Below are 18,996 nucleotides of genomic sequence, written 5' to 3' on the forward strand. Positions count from 1 at the left end.
ATTTAAATATTAGATCTCATGTTGAAAGCAATGTGATTCTCTTGAAAATGTAAAATAACACAACTGAAACTAATGTACATCTTAATGGGCATATTGGGCAGAACACTCCTTCTGAGGAAGTTTTGCCCACACTTGATTTTTCAGACATAATTTGGTGGGAAACCGTGCTTCATTTTGACAAGCACTTAAGAATCAGTTGGTAAAATATTTTGTGTGTTTATTGTAAATTATGTGCTTTAGCTAACTCAAGCTTCTCATGTGCAGAGGGAGCAAGCAGATAAAGAACCATGATAAGTCAGTTTAAAGGTCTATCAAGCCTCACATTCTGTCTCCAATAGAGGGTAATAGCAAAGGCTAGCAAGGAGCAGGGTTAGAAAAGGGCAAGTGTACAGGGATGCACCTTCTGCTATAATGTTGTAGTTTGTAGTCACTCCTAACTTGCAAAGGATAGCATGCAGTGCTATGAAAATTACTTTGTTGCTCACCAGTAGCTGTAAATTTTATAAATCCAGACATTTCAAAGAAAGCTCATGTGTCGTGGTCGTAAAGCAGGACTAGCTTTGTGTTCATTCTGCCTGGCTATCTTCACACAAAAAGTGCAGAGCAGCAGGAATTAGCTATTCAGAATACATCCTCACTACTTGTGTATTGTGTAAATAGGGTTTTTCTTGTAAAAGCCATTTGTAAAATTTTGTGTTTAAAAAGGCAAGGGAAAAAATGGGGCACCCTCTACTTGTGGTGTTGAGAAAAATATAGCTCAAGTGCACAAATAAAGGATCCTAAATTTGCAAAACGTATAAAGAATAAATAACTGACTGTGAGCCAAGCTGAATCATCGTCTTCTGCTGTACATTCAGCAAGCTCCTATGAACCTCTGTTGCTGCACCCTATTGCCTCTGTAATCAAGGATGGTTACAGCTGAGCTCCAGCACGGAACACAGAGCTGACCTTGACTAGCTGTTGACATTGTTCTGTTTTCTCTGATTGGTTTTAAAATTTAAAATTAAGTATCATTTGTGGGGAGACAGGGAATGCTTTGTTTTTGTATTTAGTGCCATGGATGGAGAGATAAGGCAGAGGAAAATGCACAAAACTGCAACAACTGTACAGCTTTTGCTTGTTAAATTGTTATCATAAACATTTCAGGGTGCTTTTCTTTTGGACATAATCTTTCTGCTTGTGCATGCTGGGCATGCATGACCACGGAGCAAGAATGCATTCAAAACTGGATCTCGGCATGTCTCAGCAGGGAAAAAATGAAAAGGAGAGGAAGAGGAGAGAGAGAGAGATTATCAACCAAGAATACTTAATGGCACTTCAGAACAATGTGTAGAGGTCTTTCGTGATAACTGTCCACAGTCTAAAAATGAATCATTGAATGTATGGCACTGCAGTAACTGATCACATATTCTGTAGTGAAGAGTACTCATTCTCTCTAGCTATTGTGTTTACTGAAATAGATCCCTCTTGAATCTAACATATTGTTGCAACAGTGATTCAGATGTGCAAATCAGTTACAGAAGACTATACTGTACACTGAAATGTTCTGTTTTGTCTTTCTCTCTTAAGCAAAAAGCATACGAGATCTCTCATTTCAAAATGCCTGACCTCTAAAAGCAGTTTACATTGTCCATCATAGAGCACAGCTGCTCATCACACCATCCTGAACGGGGCAAGAAAAATGCAGATTATTTGACAGGAAGGGAAGATAGAGGTGTAATTTCATTGACCTCTGGGCTGTTCTGATTTACATTAGCTGAGGTAATGCCCCTATTATTTTTTGTCACCTTAGGTCCAGTAAGCTGAACAGTATTTTCCACCTTGTACAATGTTGTGAAAATATGCATTCCAACTTTCTCAGGTGTTGGAAAAACAGAACAAAGCTTTGCATGTGACTTTCAGTGAATTTTCTACTCTATTTTAAAATACGCTTTATCCTGAGGTCCTCTTTCATGTGCTGGGAATTCTCTTCAAGAGAAAAGAATCATGCCAAAAATGGCAAATGTGCAGAAACTAGATTTTTTTTTTTTTCCTAGAGAAAGAAAAATGATGCATAGGTTTTATTATTACAAGTCATAGCTCAGTTATTTGTTTCACCTCTCTGACAGATAGGCTAGTGCTCAGCAGGAGAAAATGCTGTAAATAATCAGTTTGCTATTTATACACTGAAATGAGGAAACACATTTATAGGAAACAATAATAATTAGAAAACATTTATAAAAATCTGCTGGGTTGCTATTTGGTTTCTCTGGAGTGAGCAGCTGTAAGAAAGCAAAAACAATCAAATCAGTGCAACTTCAAAGGGGCTGAGAATGGGTTCCATGAGCTCAAATTGTCAATAATAAAAATGTAACAGCTTCCGAGCAAATTAAAGTCTTGATGATGTCCCCATTTAAGTGATTTAGGCTTTTGACTGATTTTAATAACACTTGCCCTAAAAGTTTAAGGTACTTACTTGAACACACGATTGTGTTGCACAAAGAATGTGTCTTAGCTGCCATATTAGAAATATATTATACATATTGCACACAAAAAATACATAGCATTTTTTCCTCTTGTCTTGGTTTGCTGCAAGCTTTTCTTCAGTGGTATCCCAAATTTGACCTTGAAATTGGCCTCATCTCTCCCACACTTTTCTTGTTTAGACACTTTTTGGGGGTTATCATTTCAACTTTGGGAATTTCAACCTGGCATGCAGTGCAAACAACCCTCTGAACGTCCTGGTTTTTTATTAGTGGGCTGTTCAAAAATTGCCTGTTCTCTTCTATTTTGGGGCAGGTTTTGTTAGGCAACAGTGATCTGCTGCAAACTTTTAGAGGTGACAAAAGCCCTACAGAAGGCTGCATTCCTTCTTTAGGGGATGAGAGCTCACAGCATTGCAGCACAACTACTTTTAGATTTTTCCTCCCCTTGGTCTATATGAATAGCAGGGGGAAGGGAAGCACAACACAGGTCTCAGAGCTGTTCTTAGAGCACTGCACAACTTCTGCGTGGTTGTAGCACTCAGGCTGGCTGTCCACTCTGAAGTGTCACCAGAACATGTGAGACTGCTCTAAGCTTGTTGAAGGTAATATCAGAGCTGGAGGAAGCAGGAGAGGCTTGGTACTTTGGGAGTGACAGAACTGATATCCTGAAAGTAACTAGGAGGATTTTACTGCTGGGATTTTATTTCACTCAGGCACCTGATAGTCCCCGTGGGTAAGATGGGGATGCTGCACTGAGGACTAGGCCATACACATGGCCCAGGTAGCATTTCAGGCAACGATTGTGTCTAGTTAGTGAGGTTTTTTTCCTAAAATACTCATGGCCTTTGGAGTAGCTCTCATAAGATGTCTGTGATAATGATAAAGATTGAGATTGGCCTTTGTCTTATAAGTCAGGTCATAAATCTTTCTTCTGGCCATTGCTAAGTTATTATGATATAGCAGAGAGTGATTAATCCAGCTAGTCCAGTAGTATTTTAGATTGAAATTAATGGCACCTTGCCAGTGTGTAAAGATAGCGAGTTGTCGCATTTGATCTGAAGCTCCTACTTGTAAACTATAGCAAATTATGAGAATTACTAATACACAGAAGGTCAGCCTTCAGGATTATCTGAATTAAACTCAGTTCTTGCCACTGGTCTTTTACTTTCCCCGAGTGCATTGCATATATATGCAGAATTTTTTTGGTCAAATGACTAAAACTATTCTGTTATAAACTTAGTATGTGAAACTGGATTGTAATTTCTAGCGGAATTCCTATATCTGTTTACATTAAAGAAAACCCCTGTGAATAGTTCCTGTTAGATGTAGATGCAGTGATATTTCCACAAATTAGTATTAACACACAGTTAGAGCAGTATTGAATTTTAAACACTTAGGTGTCTGGTGTAGAAACTTTGTTGAATAAGAACAGGAAAAAAATGTTGAATGGATTAATATTTTTAGTCATTTTTTATAGGGGAGCTATGGATTCCTGTCAACAGGGCTCTCAGAAATACTACTATTACTTAGAAATACTGCTACTACAAGCTTTTAGAAATCATTGGCTGGAAGGAGAGCAATTAAAGCATAAAATCAGTTTTGTGTTGTTCTTGGTCTGCTGATGCACCTGTGAGTATTTAGGTGGTGATTAATTATGAGTTGTTCCTAACATTATAAGGAAATATGAGATAAAGAGGTGACAGGAAGAAATGATAATACTACATAAAAGTTGGAAATGATATAGGGAAAATGGTCCAGGACTACTTGATGAGGAAACAGAGGGCACAGGCTACAAATCCGTAACACATCAACTTCGTTAGTTCTGCAGCTGAAGGAACAACTTACTCCCTTTCCAACAGCATTGTGCCTCTGGAGTGATGAATGAGATCGAACTGCTTGGTGGCTGAACACCAAATAGTGTGAAGCGTATTAATTCCCCTGTCAGTTTATGAGTAAGAGAGGTAAAAACACAGGGCAAGTTGGTGACTAAGTCAGGATCCTGATGCTTCCCTTGCGAGGAGCTCCCCCCCCCAGCCCTGTGTGTGAGCCTGGGGTGACCATCCTCCTCGGTGGAGTCTCAAAATTAAGCAGTCTGCATGTCCTCTCCTATCTCCCTTCTTAGGCACAAGGAAAACAAACACGAAGTAGAAGGGCCAAGGGCCCCTCACTCAACAGTTTCCCTACCCCTTTATGTATAGTGTAAATGCAAAATAAAATCATTGATGGCTCATTCCATGCAAGTGTTATGAAACTGTATCTAGTACAGCCCAGTTAGTATCAGTTGTTTTATATTAATAAAATAATAAGCAGGCCTGTGCAGAAAGACAAAAAATCACACTGCCTTGAGAAGAAAAACTCTAAGACTCATTCCTATCCGCAGGCACAACCGCAGCCGGGAGCACAAGGTGTGTTTAACATGCTGTGTGTATCAGCTTGTGTGAGCACCTCACACACTCTATGGAATAACCGCAGCAGTTGCAGCCTCTCATAATGCAGCCTTTGTGCTGTTTTGTGCTGGTGCTTTAGAGCTCATCAGTAAAGCTGGTCACCTTTTAAATATGACATTAATTTTTTCATACAAATAATTTGATTTTTACGTTAAAATCTGAGATTTGTGCTTTGTTTTGTTGTTGATTACTATAAAAATGTAGCAAAATGATTGACAAATACTATCTTTTTGTTATACTTTTGAAACTACTGGGGACATATTTTTAGATAATTGAGGAATTTTCTGTGTTTCTAGATTAAGAAAATGCTATGTTCGATTTTTTGCCTCAGCTGCTCACTCGTGAAGGAAAAGGAAATCTAATTTTGTGAGAATCATTCAAAGCATTAATAAACTCAATCTCACTGCGTCACTTTGCCTTCAGAATAAATAATGCAATATCCTTTTATTTATACATACTCTGTGACTTAAAAAGGGAGAAATGACAAAGAAAAATTTGCATGATAAAAGGCTTCTAAACTTGCAGCATTCCCCAAGACTGTTACAAAGCAGTCGATGCAAGCTTTTTTCTTGTCTGCATCCGACCTGCTTTCAAACCACGTTGCAGCAGTCGTGTGCAACTGAATCCAGACTGCATCATCAGTGCTGTGTCACCACCACATCGTTGGGCGCTACAACCAGGGAAACAAAACTAAAGAGAAACCAACCTTGAATGGGGGCAAATTCAGCCTGGAACACCTTACTGCCACTCTGCCTTCAACTTCTCTTTGGAGCAGAAAACAGCCCTTCTTTACATTCATTGCCCTTGTGGTTGTACAGTTTTTCTAGGAGGAAAAAAAGCATTTAGGAATGGCTCTTTGAATAAAACTCTCCGGCTCATTCTGTACCTCTTGCAATTGTGGAGCAGTACCATGTTTGGTGCAGGTGCCAAGATGCAGGCTCCTTGATTTTTAGAAGAAAATGCATGCTTTCAAAGTCCCTAAGGTTTTTCCTGAGACTGTTCTGCCTTTTGTTTGATTCTTTGTCTGCACTTAAAGGCTATTACTTTTTCTTTTTTTCTGTCTTTCTAACAGTATCAAGGACAAAAATAGCGGTGAACTAATTCCCCCAGTAATGAAGGAAACCGTGTCCTACCTAAAAAGAAATGGTGAGTTATGTGTCAAAAAGGGATGTGTATTTTAAACAAAGGCAGCAGTACGTAATCCTCAGTGCCTGATTCAGCAAAGTTTATAGCTGCAATCTCAAAATGAAGGATATATTCAAATCCTGAAAATCTGGGTGGCAATTGAACATTGCCTTGAGAGCTCTGATTGGTAGAGAATAGCTTATTATCAGATTATTGTCTCACTACAAAAAATTTAAAAAAAAAAAATTAAAAAAAAGATTTTGGAATAGCAAGTGAGAGAGGATGTCTTGTAACAGACATCACCAACCCATATCATATTGTGGCTTTTAAATAAAATTCGCAGTAAAAATCAATGAAAACTTCTGTATTTATAGAACTCATTGAAGGAAATGCATTTTGTAGGAGTAAGCCTGAAGTCTTCCCTTCACAAAAGACTCTTACTGGCGCTTACAGACCCTTTGACTGCAGGTCATATCTGTGGTTGTAATATATAGGGATAGTTTACAGTAACCTTTATTTAAAATGAGAACATTTAAAATTTATGTTCACAGATCACCTTCATGTACAAGGAAAAGAGGGATGCGCCTTGAACTGCTATCTATACAGTGGTATCCCTCCTGCACCCAACCAACACAATGGAGGAAGGAAGCACCAGATGCTATCTGTAGGGCAAGCATGCTGTGTTTCCAACTTAGGAATGGAGGAGCAGCAGGGAGGAAGGGATAAGGCTGCAGTTCTGACATTCCTTTTTTCTATATAATATGATTACACATTCTGATCCCTGATTTTGAGGGTGGTGAGAGTATTATTTCCATAACTCCTCCTGCTTCAAGGTGTTAGAGTTTCATGAATGTTAATGAATGTTAATGAAATCTTACAGTACCAACTCCAAATATTAGCTGCATTTATGTTACACGTGCAAGAAAAGAAACAGCATAACACAGCTATGTGACTGGTGCAACACTGCTAAATGCTAAAGCTGGAACTGATTTCTATGATCTCTGAAAGTACAGCGTGAATTTTTAATAGATGTGTCAGTAGGGCAAGTGAAGAAAACCAGAAAGTTTGGTTCAGGTATTTTTTGTGGGAATGCAGGTGGCATTGTTGGTTGTTTTGTTTGTTTTTTATTGAATGCCGCTAGTCTTTAACATGCTATTAATTTTGGTTAATGTTTGAACAAATTTTAAGGACTAACGATTTTTCTTAAGACAAAAACCAGGCTCTTGGCTCTGTATTTCTGCTATATATAGCAGTTTCATCTGAGGTTTTCCTTGTTTAAAGCAATTATTGACAGCACACAAATAGAGAATACAAATGTTGAGTAAGTTATTGTCTTCCATAGAGAGGTTTACCCCAAACCTACATCCCACAATATTCCCCATCCTTAACTGCATTCTTGAACTCCTAATCTGAACAAGGTACATTTTCCTTTCAGATGTGTTTAAATGTGTTCAAATGTGTTAAGTGTTGATTTCTGTCTGTTTTAACTGTTGTCACTAGAGTTTGATTTGAGTTTATTTGAACCTTAAGAGAGAAATATCAAACATTTTTAAAACTTGCACTGAATAGTCTTCACATTTGTGAAAAGAGAGAGGAAGGAATGTGAAGAAAAACATTACTTTTCAGTTGTGTTGCAGATTCCCTTGAGCAATCCTGTCTTCATTTGTATTGGTGCAAGATCAGGCTGGTTTAAATGAGGACAGACTATACAGCATCTTTCCCTCATTGCTGGACTATGCTTCTCCATATCTTAGTTTCTCCTGTAGTAAATAAGAACATTTTATTGTACGTTTTATTTTTGTTTGCTTTTCATACCTTGCATGAAACTTAATGGTATGTATAGGAGATTAAGAGGGAGATCCATTTCAGTGGATACCTGCTTTCAGTTCACATCAGCAGAGCACAGCTTTTATAGGCTTCCTTGTGTACAGAACAGCCAGCTGCTAGCTTACTGAAATTGGGATTTATCTTCAAAATACCTGTACCAACCAAAGGCCAAGAATTGGAGTGGTGCCATTTGTGCTATTCAGGGTATCTACTGATCTGCAGTATGTAAAGAGCCCCCAGAAAAACTTTACTGAAGGCCTCTAGGTCCTAAATCAGCATTACACTAAAGCTCATAAAACTATTCTGATATTCTGGATATGCTGCTTCAGGCACCTTAAAGATGAAAACTTTTCAGATGCAGCTTGTTTCAAATACATTGTTGTTAGATGGGTGGAATGTAAATAGTTCACTACTAAGAATGTTGAAGGCAAGTGACTGGCAGCTTGAGACAATCCCTGTAATTATAATTGTAAATGGATAATTAGAGCACGTGTAGTGGATCAGAGCATGCCTCATCTGCAGATGAAAACCAGGTTTTTTCATGTTTTAGATTGTTATGAAACAATCATACTTACATACATTTAGCTTATCTTAATAGGCAAATACCTCTTACTCAGTAATCCATGGGAGTCAGGAGAGCTGAAACAAGGATGAACATGCACAGATAGCACTACTTCTCATAGCTGTTATTACTCAGAGACTGAGAGAAAGTTTAATCATTAAAAATGTCAATTGATTTAAACTTCTGACTGTATAGGGACAGGATACTTTGCTTATCTTACACTTCCTTCCACCTGTTTAAAGATTTTAAAGGAGTTGTATTTTGCTGGTGACAGAAGTTTCATTAGTAACTTGTTGTTATGACTGAACACAAATGGTCCATTTCTTGTTATTTTTGATGTTTTTCTTGCTGTTTTGTCTTGTAGCAACTACAACAGTATCAGACACCTCCATCCCACCATTTGTTGGGTACAGCTTAGTTTTCTGAAGCCACCATTCCTGCTGCACAGAAATTTAAAACAAAAACAAAACAAAAACAAATAATTAAAAAAGAAAAACCACCAAAGTTTCAGCTCATGGTTGTGACTAAAGAGAAGATTTGGCTCAAACTTATCAATGCAGAATGTCTCTGAGATGAAAGCTTGTTATTCTGAAAGCAGTAATCATCCTTGGGTTTTCTCCAAACATCCTCTTTTTTTGGCTAAAACTTCATTCAGTGCAATATCAGCACAGTTTGTGAAGGATAGTCTCTGAGGATATGTGATGGTATTTCTGAACAAAAGTCCTTGTCCTGCTTTGTGCATCCATGCAAGTTGGTAACACAGCGATGCTGAGCACTGATCTGTAGTTCAGCCTCACGCTCGCTAGCCAGCCTGTCTGACTTTTCCCCATCTTTCTCTCCTTCTGTGTCCCCAGGAAGGAAGGCCATCAGATCTGCCAGCGCTGGCAGTTTCCAGCTAAGCATGGGTTTGTTCTGAGCTGACATATTCCCTATCACAAGGAGATGTCCTCTAACCAGATTTCTCAGTTAGGAGACGGCTTGTCAGGTAGAGCATTTGCTGACATTTTCAGCCGGCTGATTCTTGAAAGCCAAGTACCTGCCATGCAGAGGCTGTTAGCAGTAGGTGATAGACATGCATTTTTTTGCACTTGTTTATAAATGTGCAGGTATCTGTAGTACTTGCTGTCTGCTCTGATTTTAACTCTTTATCTAAATCTGGAATATCTCAGTTCTGCCATCAGCCTCAGCGTGTGTTGGTTCTGGTGCTGACAGCCCTGCAGGATGACTGGCAGCATTCTTTGCACTCCAGACGCAGCTGTGAGTGCAGCGAAAACTTCAGCTCCTCTTCCAGAAGTGGCAGAAATTCACTGTCATTATCTTTTCCATTTGATTTTTGGCATAGTTTCCATCCTCATAGAATTATCAGCGGATAGGTTTTGGTTTTGTAGCTGAGAACTTGCTTTATCAAATAGTGTTATTGTGCTCTTTGCATCTGTTGTACTTTCCATGGAAATAAACAGGATGCATTACTTCAGAGTGACCTATGAAAAAAGTCATCAAATACTGCAAAATCTTAGCAGACAAATTCCTTTGCAGCTCTGATCATCTTCTGGACCAAAACAGAGAAGGTTTCTTCATTTCAAAAGTGAGCTGATGATTTAGTCAGGCTTTAATGGCAAGATCGGTTTAAAACAGCTCATCTATGAGCAGATTTTCCTAGTAACCAGCAAATCAGAGGACTTTCTTCCCTGCTCAACCTCTGAACAACTTGTTCATCTGTCTAGTTCAGGCTTGGCTTGTGCTTACACTAAATAAGATTTTTGTGTACTACCTTATCTCTACTGTGCCTTGAGAAATTACCTTGCTTAATTAAATATTCACTCTCTTGTCAGAACAATTCAAAAGTGTTCATAACCTGGTGTCATTCCTTTGGTGGTAATGATCTTGATGCTTTTTGCACAGACCTTTTTCTCGGACAAACCCAATTTATGCCACAGGGCAGTCATTTTTTCTCTGGTTAATATGTCTCCACATGTCCTCAGCAACCTACCTAGTGCTGAAGTGAGTTGCTGATGGAAGCTGACTCTTGTAACAGACTGTTTTTTTAATCAGGAATGTAAGTAATGCCATGCTATGGAGGCTGCACCTTTACATGCCCATGATGCTTGGGGGTATGAGAGTGGCGGCAGCCACAGGTGCTGCCTGCAGCATCCCAGCAGGACAGAGGGGACTCACAGCCATGTGCACTGGGAGCTGTAGGACTCAGATGTGTGCTTTTCCTTTATGCTTAGTTAGGTGTCTCACCAATTCCTTTCATGCCTTTTGCTTACATGTCTTTATGTTCAAGAACAGTTGTTAACATATCTTTGTTTAAGTGTGAGAAATTAAGTCGTGAGAAATTAAAGGCTTGGTGGTGTGTGGGTTGGTTTGGGGCCTTGTTTAGACCACTGTTAATACAATTCACTACATTCCCTTAGTTCTTAAACTGAGCCACAGTTTGAAGGGACTAACTGATACACAGTAAATTGAAGATGCATGGCAAAATCCATGTTCTGTGAGCAAGCACCCCAACATCTGGAAGTCACAGAACAGTTTTTAAGGGAATTTTTATTTGATTCATTATAAAGGTGGGTATAACCTGTACTGTTCTGATTGTTATGAGGGTGTTAAATAGATTACAAAGGACAGAAACATTCCTAAACCCTGTCTGAAGTAGTAACACACTGTCATTTTTACTGGTTTAACACTGATTACCAGTTTGAAATGTAAAGGTAGGATTATTATTTCCAATGCATTTAGAGATGCAAACTCTGTCCTTGTTTGTATTTTAAGCAATTTAAAGCCAAAGCTAACTACTAAAATTTGCAAAATTTGATAACATTTATATTCTCAAGAGTAGACAAATAAGGAAACAGCTACAGAAAATTACTTAGAAATTGAAGAGACCATTTGAGATCAGCAGCAGCTCAGAAGTGATGGAACAGACCAATAAAGTCACGGTGAAGGAACTGCTCTGCAAAATTACAGAAAGAAAATAGATAACTGTCCCCTAAAGGAAAATTATGTCACAGTAGTCCCCATTACTGAGTCTTTCTCTCTTACCTCATCTCTTTTGTCTACTGCTAGTGCTTTGTAGGACAAACTTTCTGTTCCGTGTTCTTTGATAGTACCACAGGAGAGTTCTGAGTGATGACAAAGAACTCCTAAATGCAATGATAATAACTGTGCCATAGAAGTTTAATAATAAAGCAGTAAATATCCTATGGTATGATTATGGTGGCAACTAAAGCTGTCCTTTATCTGTTTGACAGCAAAAGCACTGGTAAACAGCAATTAATCTTTCCTGCTTATCTTCTTCATGAAACACAACAAATCTTGCTGATGGACAAAGTTTTGGTTCAGTTTTTTTGATGTGAATGAATGCATCCTGATGGTGAGTCAGAATGGGTAGGGATGGATGGTTATAAATTCTGAATGCGTTTGGATTGCTGCAGCTTACTGAGTTTACCTCCTGGCTTCCACTTCTTGTAATCAATCAAATATCTTCTAAAAATGCAACACTGGGAAAGCTTGACATTGGTCACACAAACATTTCTGAGTTCTTAGTTCTTTCTGTTTTGGTGAGAAAGTCTTTACCCAGGGATAATGGAGATTATATAAATCTTAAGACCGGTTCATGTGTCATCAAATAAAAATGGACCGTGTAATAAGCACAGTTTGTGTTTTCAATGCTCAAACATTGTAAATAAATTATGTTTGGAGGTGCCAAGTATAAACTGAGATTATTCATTCATAAATCCAAAGGCTAGCCTATGCTGTTCAGAACTGCCAGGACGCAAACACACTTTGGGTACTTGGAAGGATACATTGTTCTAAATCCTTGCTGCAGCAGCTTTGCCATAGGGCTGGAACTGTACTTTCTCTTTCCCTCTATCCTTGAATTTCTGTACCATCTTGCAGAGCAAATCATTTACAAACTGCAGACATTATGATCACTTGCTCCATATTTGTTGCACAATGTATAGGAACACTGTGTAACCCCCTCCTGAAACTTGTAATGTATTCTTACTTTAAAAAATATATAGCCCAAATTTATCTTAAATATAAAAATTGTTAATTCCTACCACCAGACAATTAAGAGATTATGCTCCACGTGGACAGTTAAAATATGGTATATATTAGTCAGTCTGCATGGTAGAAATAAACAAGTTCTGATTTTTAAAAGGGATTCTTATTAGAATTGGGTGATCTGGAAGAAGAAGCCTGAATCAGTTGTGTAAGTGAGGATGAAAACTAATTCCAAATCAGGATGGATGCTTCCTGAAACTTGGCAGGACCAACAATTGAAAGAAACATTTCCAAACTCAGTTTTGGATAGAAACAATTCAGATGCTCATTCATTGCTGTTTCTCATGTGAAAGCAGACGAATTAACAAAGAATTTTGATGCCAGATGATTGAAGGAAAAAGAATGCAATTTTCACGTCTCCCTTTCTTTGACAAGTTTTCAGCAATGTGTCAGCATGTGCTGTTTTAATTTATCTGTTTTGATTTTCTGTGTTTTTCCTTTGGAACGACTGATCGGGGAGGCAGAAAGGGGTTAAGTATTTTTAGCAGCAGTTTATTAATTCAGAGTATGACACAATTGTGTCACTGCACTGTAAAATTTTGTCTACTATGGTAAAACCCATCTTATTTCAGTGTGGAATGAAGTGCCTGTCTGTTTTCATTTATGATTACTGACATTTAAATAATTACTCAGTTAAGTTCTCAATCTCAGAATCACTTTTCATTGAATACAGATGGTTTCTTCTTCAGTCATATTACAATGTTTTTTTCTCTAGCATTTAATATTTAAAATAAAATTTTACTCACTTTAGTCCAGAGTACTTAGGGCAGGATAGCAACATTCTACTGGTCTTTATATCTGTCTGTCCATCTATCCGTCCATCTATTTGTCTGTTTTTATGCACAAGGGGCATGGAGCAGTTTGTGTTATCTCAATAGCAGTTCTGCAGCACTGATGGAATATTTGAGTGATGTGCAGCTGCATGTTTATCATAACTGCTGTTACTGCCAGTCATCAGCTAGCAGTGGTCTGGCAAGCACTGTTAGTCTGATTGTTAGTCTGATTTTTGTATTCTCTATGGAATTGGCTACCCATGCCTTTAGTGGCAAAATAGTTGAACTTGTACACACACACACACACACACAAAATTCAACTGAGATAAAGAGATAGCTGATATGAATTTGTAAATAGAATTTGATTGAAGAATACTACTAACATAATACTGAGTCATCTAAGTCAAAACACATTCTTGAAAGAATAGAAAAGTGTGAGTTAAAGTGAAATGACCAGGATTGTCTTCAGTCAATTTGTTTCCTTTAACGCTCGTGGCTCTGACATGAACTGTGTCTGCAAAAAAGAAGACAAAGTGATTAATTTCACTTGGTGGGAGCACCTAGTGCTAAACAGTGCTTAATTATGGTAGTACTGCGGGCTGACTTTTCCCCATTATTGGCTGAACAGGAGGAGCCATAGCCAGGCTTGGCAAATGTATGTCCTGGTTGTGTGTCAGGCTGAGTACTTACCCTTCATAGTTGAATCACTGGTAAGAGGCTTCAGGTCCCTTTTCCCTTTCCCATCCCTTATTAGGAGACTCCTGTTGGGGGATTTGGGTTAGATGATGTGGGAAATGCTTTGCAGTACTGCCATTCAAATGTAAGGCCCTTCTAAAGTGCAGAAAGCACTGAGGGCAAATAACAGGCTTGTGGACTTCTTAAAAAAGAATCCCACTCAGTTCATGTGTATGGAGAAGAATGTAAGGAGAAGAAACACCTGCATTTGTATTTGGTTATTACCACCTGTAGGTAAAACAAATTATGGTATACTGATCCAGTTCCAGCTGTTCTGGAAATTTAATTCTGAAAGTACCACAAATTTCACCTGTATGCTACACTTCTGCAAATGAGGAAATAGTTGTTTTCTCCTCCCAAGGACTTCCAAATAACATATCCAGCAAGAGCATAGTGCCATTACAGTAACACTGATGGGATGCAGAACCAGACAAGTACAGCCGCTGTCTGCACTGGAGATTCATGTCTTTAATTAGACTCTTGAAAGCACAGCCAATAAAGGAATACACATGTTAAAAATGGATATTTATTACACCTTAGTTTATATAGTGAGACTAACATCAGATTAAAGCATTAACTGTTAAACCACTTCCAGCAAACCAAATTGTTAGCATTTATCCATATATCCATATTTGTCCATCTTCTGAAAGACATGTTTCTACAGAAAACCTGCAGTCCACTTACAGCCAACATAAAATTCTACAAATTCTAAGAAAATTATTGCATTTGTTGTTTGCTGAGGGCAGTGTCTTGACAAGCTAGCTTTTCAGAGCTGCCACTTCCAAAGCCATGCCTTTAGACAGGTTGCACTATAAATCTAATGGAAAAGTTTTATTACAGTGATATCATTTGCAGTGACTTTATTCAATTGAACATGATCTGGTTGAGAGTTAAACAATCATTCAAATAGATCATAATCACCATCCATTAGATTCCTTTAGTAAGCAGACACATAGCCTTCCTCGTGTAGTACGAGATTTCATACACCTTCCAGATTTGAAGGCATAAGTTAAACTTTTAGTATTTAAACTGGAGTCTAAGAAGTGGGAACATACATGTTCAGAAAAAAATTAGGGTGCCATATTCAGTTCCAGATAAGCTTCTAATTCTAGTGAATGGGACACTATTAAGTAGACCTAGGGTTTCTTTGCAAAAGTCTCTGAAACACAATTACTTCAGTACTACATTATCAATTCTAGTATACTGATCTGAAATCATATGAATAATGCTAAATGCCATTCTATCAGGAGAAGGTTGATTAAGGAATTTTGCATTTATTAGTTTTTCATGTATAAAATATACTTTTGTATGCAACTTGTGTGAATTTACAAGAATGACAGTATCTGGCTATAGGACCAGGGGAAATGGCCTCAAGTTGTGCCAAGGAAGATTCAGGTTGGATGTTAGGAAATACTTCTTCTCTGAAAGAGTGGTCAGGCTCTGGAATGAGTTGCCAGGGAGGTGGTGGAGTCACTGATCCTGGAGGAGTTCAAGAAACGTTTAGATGTTGCACTAAGGGACATGGTTTAGTGTGAAATATTGGTGATATGTGGATGGTTCGACTGGATGATCTCAGAGATCTTTTCCAACCTTGGTGATTCTATGATTCTATCCTAGTATAATAGTGCATGTTAGTGCATGACTCCAGATTTTTCTGGAACACCGTAACAACTCTTGATTCTGTAAATAGATGTGCACATACTTCAGTTGAGAAACACAAGCATAACTTTCAGGCTGACTACTTAGCAGCTGAAAGATTAGAATGAAAAAATAAAGAAGTCAATCATCTGCTCTTCCACAGTCATGTAAAGAAAACAAACGACAGCCTCTTCAAGTCAGTGGGTGGTCTGTCACCCTTCTCAAAAAGACTGATATTTTTGCTGTGTTTTGTCAGAAAGCCTAATATTTTAGGTGAGTGTGCTTCCAGTGGGAATCTCAGTTTGCAACTACATGTGAGCCAAATTGTATTTCCTACTAAGCGGAAGGAATAATACAAACCAGAGAGGGAGACAGAGAAGGAAATGATGATTTTACGTATCTCAAAAGCAAGAAGCACTGCATGTCTCAAAAAAGTAAAACATCCCAATACTGTTTTGCATTATAAATCAAATAACTTACTTTGAAAGCTGTTATCCAATTTCAATCCTTGATTGTATGCAGCTTGTTGACATTTTTCCTCTGTAGCTGAAAACAGATTTCGGTTAAAGACATGAAAGACGTATTTCAGAGATGCCTAGCAAGATTAGAATTAGGTATTTCAAAATACCATGGGCAGGCAGAGTCTTAAGTCCCATTGATTTTCAGAGGGAGGTGGAAGAAGCAGTGGTCTGCTCAAAAGTACCTTGAAGGTGGGGAGACCAATATCCCTCCAGTAGTAAGGACTCCTCAATCCAAAGATGCTGTAAAGCATCCCCTAGCTTACATCTTGTCTCACGTACTGACAATAGTAGGAGCTCAGGAAATTTTTGCAAATACTCTCTTTAGCTTGCTAAAGGCTTTAAGGTGTTTAAATTAGAACAGCAGAACAGCAGGTGTGGCTGTTTGCAGATAAACCAAGTGAGGGTGAGGCACTGTTGAAAAGTACTTTTAAAGAAAAGAGTATCATTGACATGACACTTATAAAACACTTATGTAAAGGCCGTAGTACTTCTATGAGTGGCATTAAAGAAAATGCCTTAGGCACTACTACAGTGTTTTGTACAATGACTGTACCAAGCAGGTTTGTTCCCAAACCTTCTTCCTCTGCTCTGTTTTCAATTGAATCTGTGAAGCAAAACAAGAATGTGACATCAGTTACCAATGGGACATGAACTGTATTTTTCAGGACTACAAGTAGAGGGCCTCTTCAGAAGGTCAGCCAGCATCCAGACTATCAAAGATGTTCAGAAGCTCTACAACCAGGGTAAGCTGCCATTATAAAAATTGCCACAGGTTAATAACAGTGTGAGGGCTTTATTGATCTTGTCTCAAGCAATGAAGCAGAGATGTTAGGTATTTTTTTAATAATTAGTTAATCATAAAGTCATTTATAATCTAAAATACAATAAGAACACTAGTACAGGAGCTCAATAGATACCTTAAAGCTTACTGAATAGTGAGTCATTAACTGATGTCAGAGTTTTCAAAAACTGTAGCAACTGAAGAATGTTGAGGTTTGAGTAAAAAATGGTCTGGTTTCTCAGACACTCATATTACCTTTGTGCAGTTTGAGTCACTGCAGTTAGTTAAAAATGCCAAGTATAGTGCCTTCATGTCATTTTGCCCCTGGTATTCTTCCGTGGCTATGGCAAAGGAGTACAATTTTACATAATAATTTATGAAATGTAATGAAGTCATTTTGAAAGTCAGTGACTTCTCCATGAAGTAATTTTATGGTATGCGTTTAAGGAGAGGATCACTTACAGCAAGATTAATAAAGCCTTGAAAAATATGAAGAGAAAACTGTAGGAGTTACCAGCTTCTGGAAAGCCAGTGAGTTATCTAATCCTTGTGTGAAACAGTTTTTGTACAGTAGTTCAGAGAATAAGTAAAACATCTGATTGAACACACTTCTTTTTTCCTTCCTTTTAGGCAAGCCTGTAAATTTTGATGACTATCATGATATCCATGTTCCTGCTGTTATCCTAAAGACCTTCCTTAGGGAACTTCCTCAGCCATTGCTAACCTTTGAGTGTTATGATCCTATTGTTGGAATTACCAGTGAGTATTAATCCAGTTTTAGGAAAATTCATACAGCTAATTAAACCGAACCTTGCTAATTCACTGCTGCTTGCTAACCATGGCTCATTTGGGGGTATGTAACTGTATTACTGCCTTCACTGCAGCTATTAATGGATAGTGACATAATCTGTACTGTTACAAGGTGGGATTCCACCCAGAAGAGGTGGATAAAGTACCTTGTCAAGGAGTTTGAAACATGGGAGTCAGAATCTCTGCTGTTTTGCTGAGTATCATGAAGGCTCAGAAAACTGACATGTAGCTCCATACTGGATATACAAGGCACCTAGCACCTTCACTGTTCTTTTCTGGGGTTTGGCTTAACCTTCAGTACAAAAGTGCAAACACATATTTTTAGAGAATGTTTTTGTAGATGTTACAGACTCTATTATAATTATGGTAAATAAGTTGTTATCTTCTCTATCATTCTTCTTGTATTCCCTGTATTTACACTGCCTGATACCAATTTTTAATCTCAGTGTTTTTTCTCTCTGTGCATTCAGAGGAATGTAAGAAGAAATAGCCCTGTGACTAGAAGAGCTAATAAAGCCTGGATTCCCATGGATTTGCATCTCAAACATGAGCTTTCTTTTGTCTTCTCTAATGCCCAGAGAGAACTGATATCACAATGCAGCACTTTTTCATGGTCGGAGCATCTTTATGACCTGCCCTCTCTACTCAGTTACCTAATTCCACAAAATGCATGGGCATATAAAAGACATTGACCTACCCCTCTCTCAAATCTGATCTAATTGTCCCAACAGTTTAAATGTTGGCGGCTGCCAGCAGATGGATGACAGCACAATGTCAGAAATCTATCCTCTATAGAAAAGCAACTTGAAAAATCAGTCCTTTGGACACTGTTCTTCTCTCTTTTTTTTTTTTCGATCAATTTTCCCTGCTGGCAGTATGGGGAGAATAAAAATCTGCTTTTGCACACACACCAAAAAAGTTCCAATTTTGAAATTACTTTTCTTACAGCTTTCATCGGGCAGAGCTGTGAACCCTGCAGTAAATGGGAAAGATGTTTTTTTCCAAAGCACAAGTTGCTCAAACAAGAAATGTCCAAAATTTTTATGAATATTTTTGCCATTTTGGATGCTACTTTGTCACATAGGACTTACAAATGAAGCAAACAAACAAACAAAACCAAAACATACGCAGTGATTAGAAGTTTGGTGACTATCTGCAAGAATTAGAAGATGACCTAATGCCTTCTGTAGTTGGGACCCCCAACCTCTTTTATCAAATATAGCTGAAATTACCCTGAAGGCTAA

The 18,996-nt window shown here is 38.1% G+C and overlaps 1 protein-coding gene across 5 annotated transcripts in view; it reads left to right on the top strand.

Annotated features, from left to right (window-relative positions):
- ARHGAP8 (Rho GTPase activating protein 8) overlaps positions 1-18,996 on the top strand; it is a 76,470-nt gene that overhangs the window by 46,018 nt on the left and 11,456 nt on the right. For all 5 annotated transcript variants that reach the window (XM_042834976.1, XM_042834977.1, XM_042834978.1 and 2 more), the window contains 3 exons: positions 5,985-6,058; positions 16,827-16,904; positions 17,573-17,701. In XM_042834976.1, coding sequence (XP_042690910.1) covers positions 5,985-6,058; positions 16,827-16,904; positions 17,573-17,701 — 281 coding nt within the window. The remainder of the gene's footprint in view (positions 1-5,984; positions 6,059-16,826; positions 16,905-17,572; positions 17,702-18,996) is intronic.

Source organism: Centrocercus urophasianus, unplaced genomic scaffold (genome assembly GCF_019232065.1).
Source record: "Centrocercus urophasianus isolate 14NV4802_14NV808 unplaced genomic scaffold, USGS_Curo_1.0 seq_5, whole genome shotgun sequence".
NCBI lineage: Eukaryota > Metazoa > Chordata > Aves > Galliformes > Phasianidae > Centrocercus > Centrocercus urophasianus.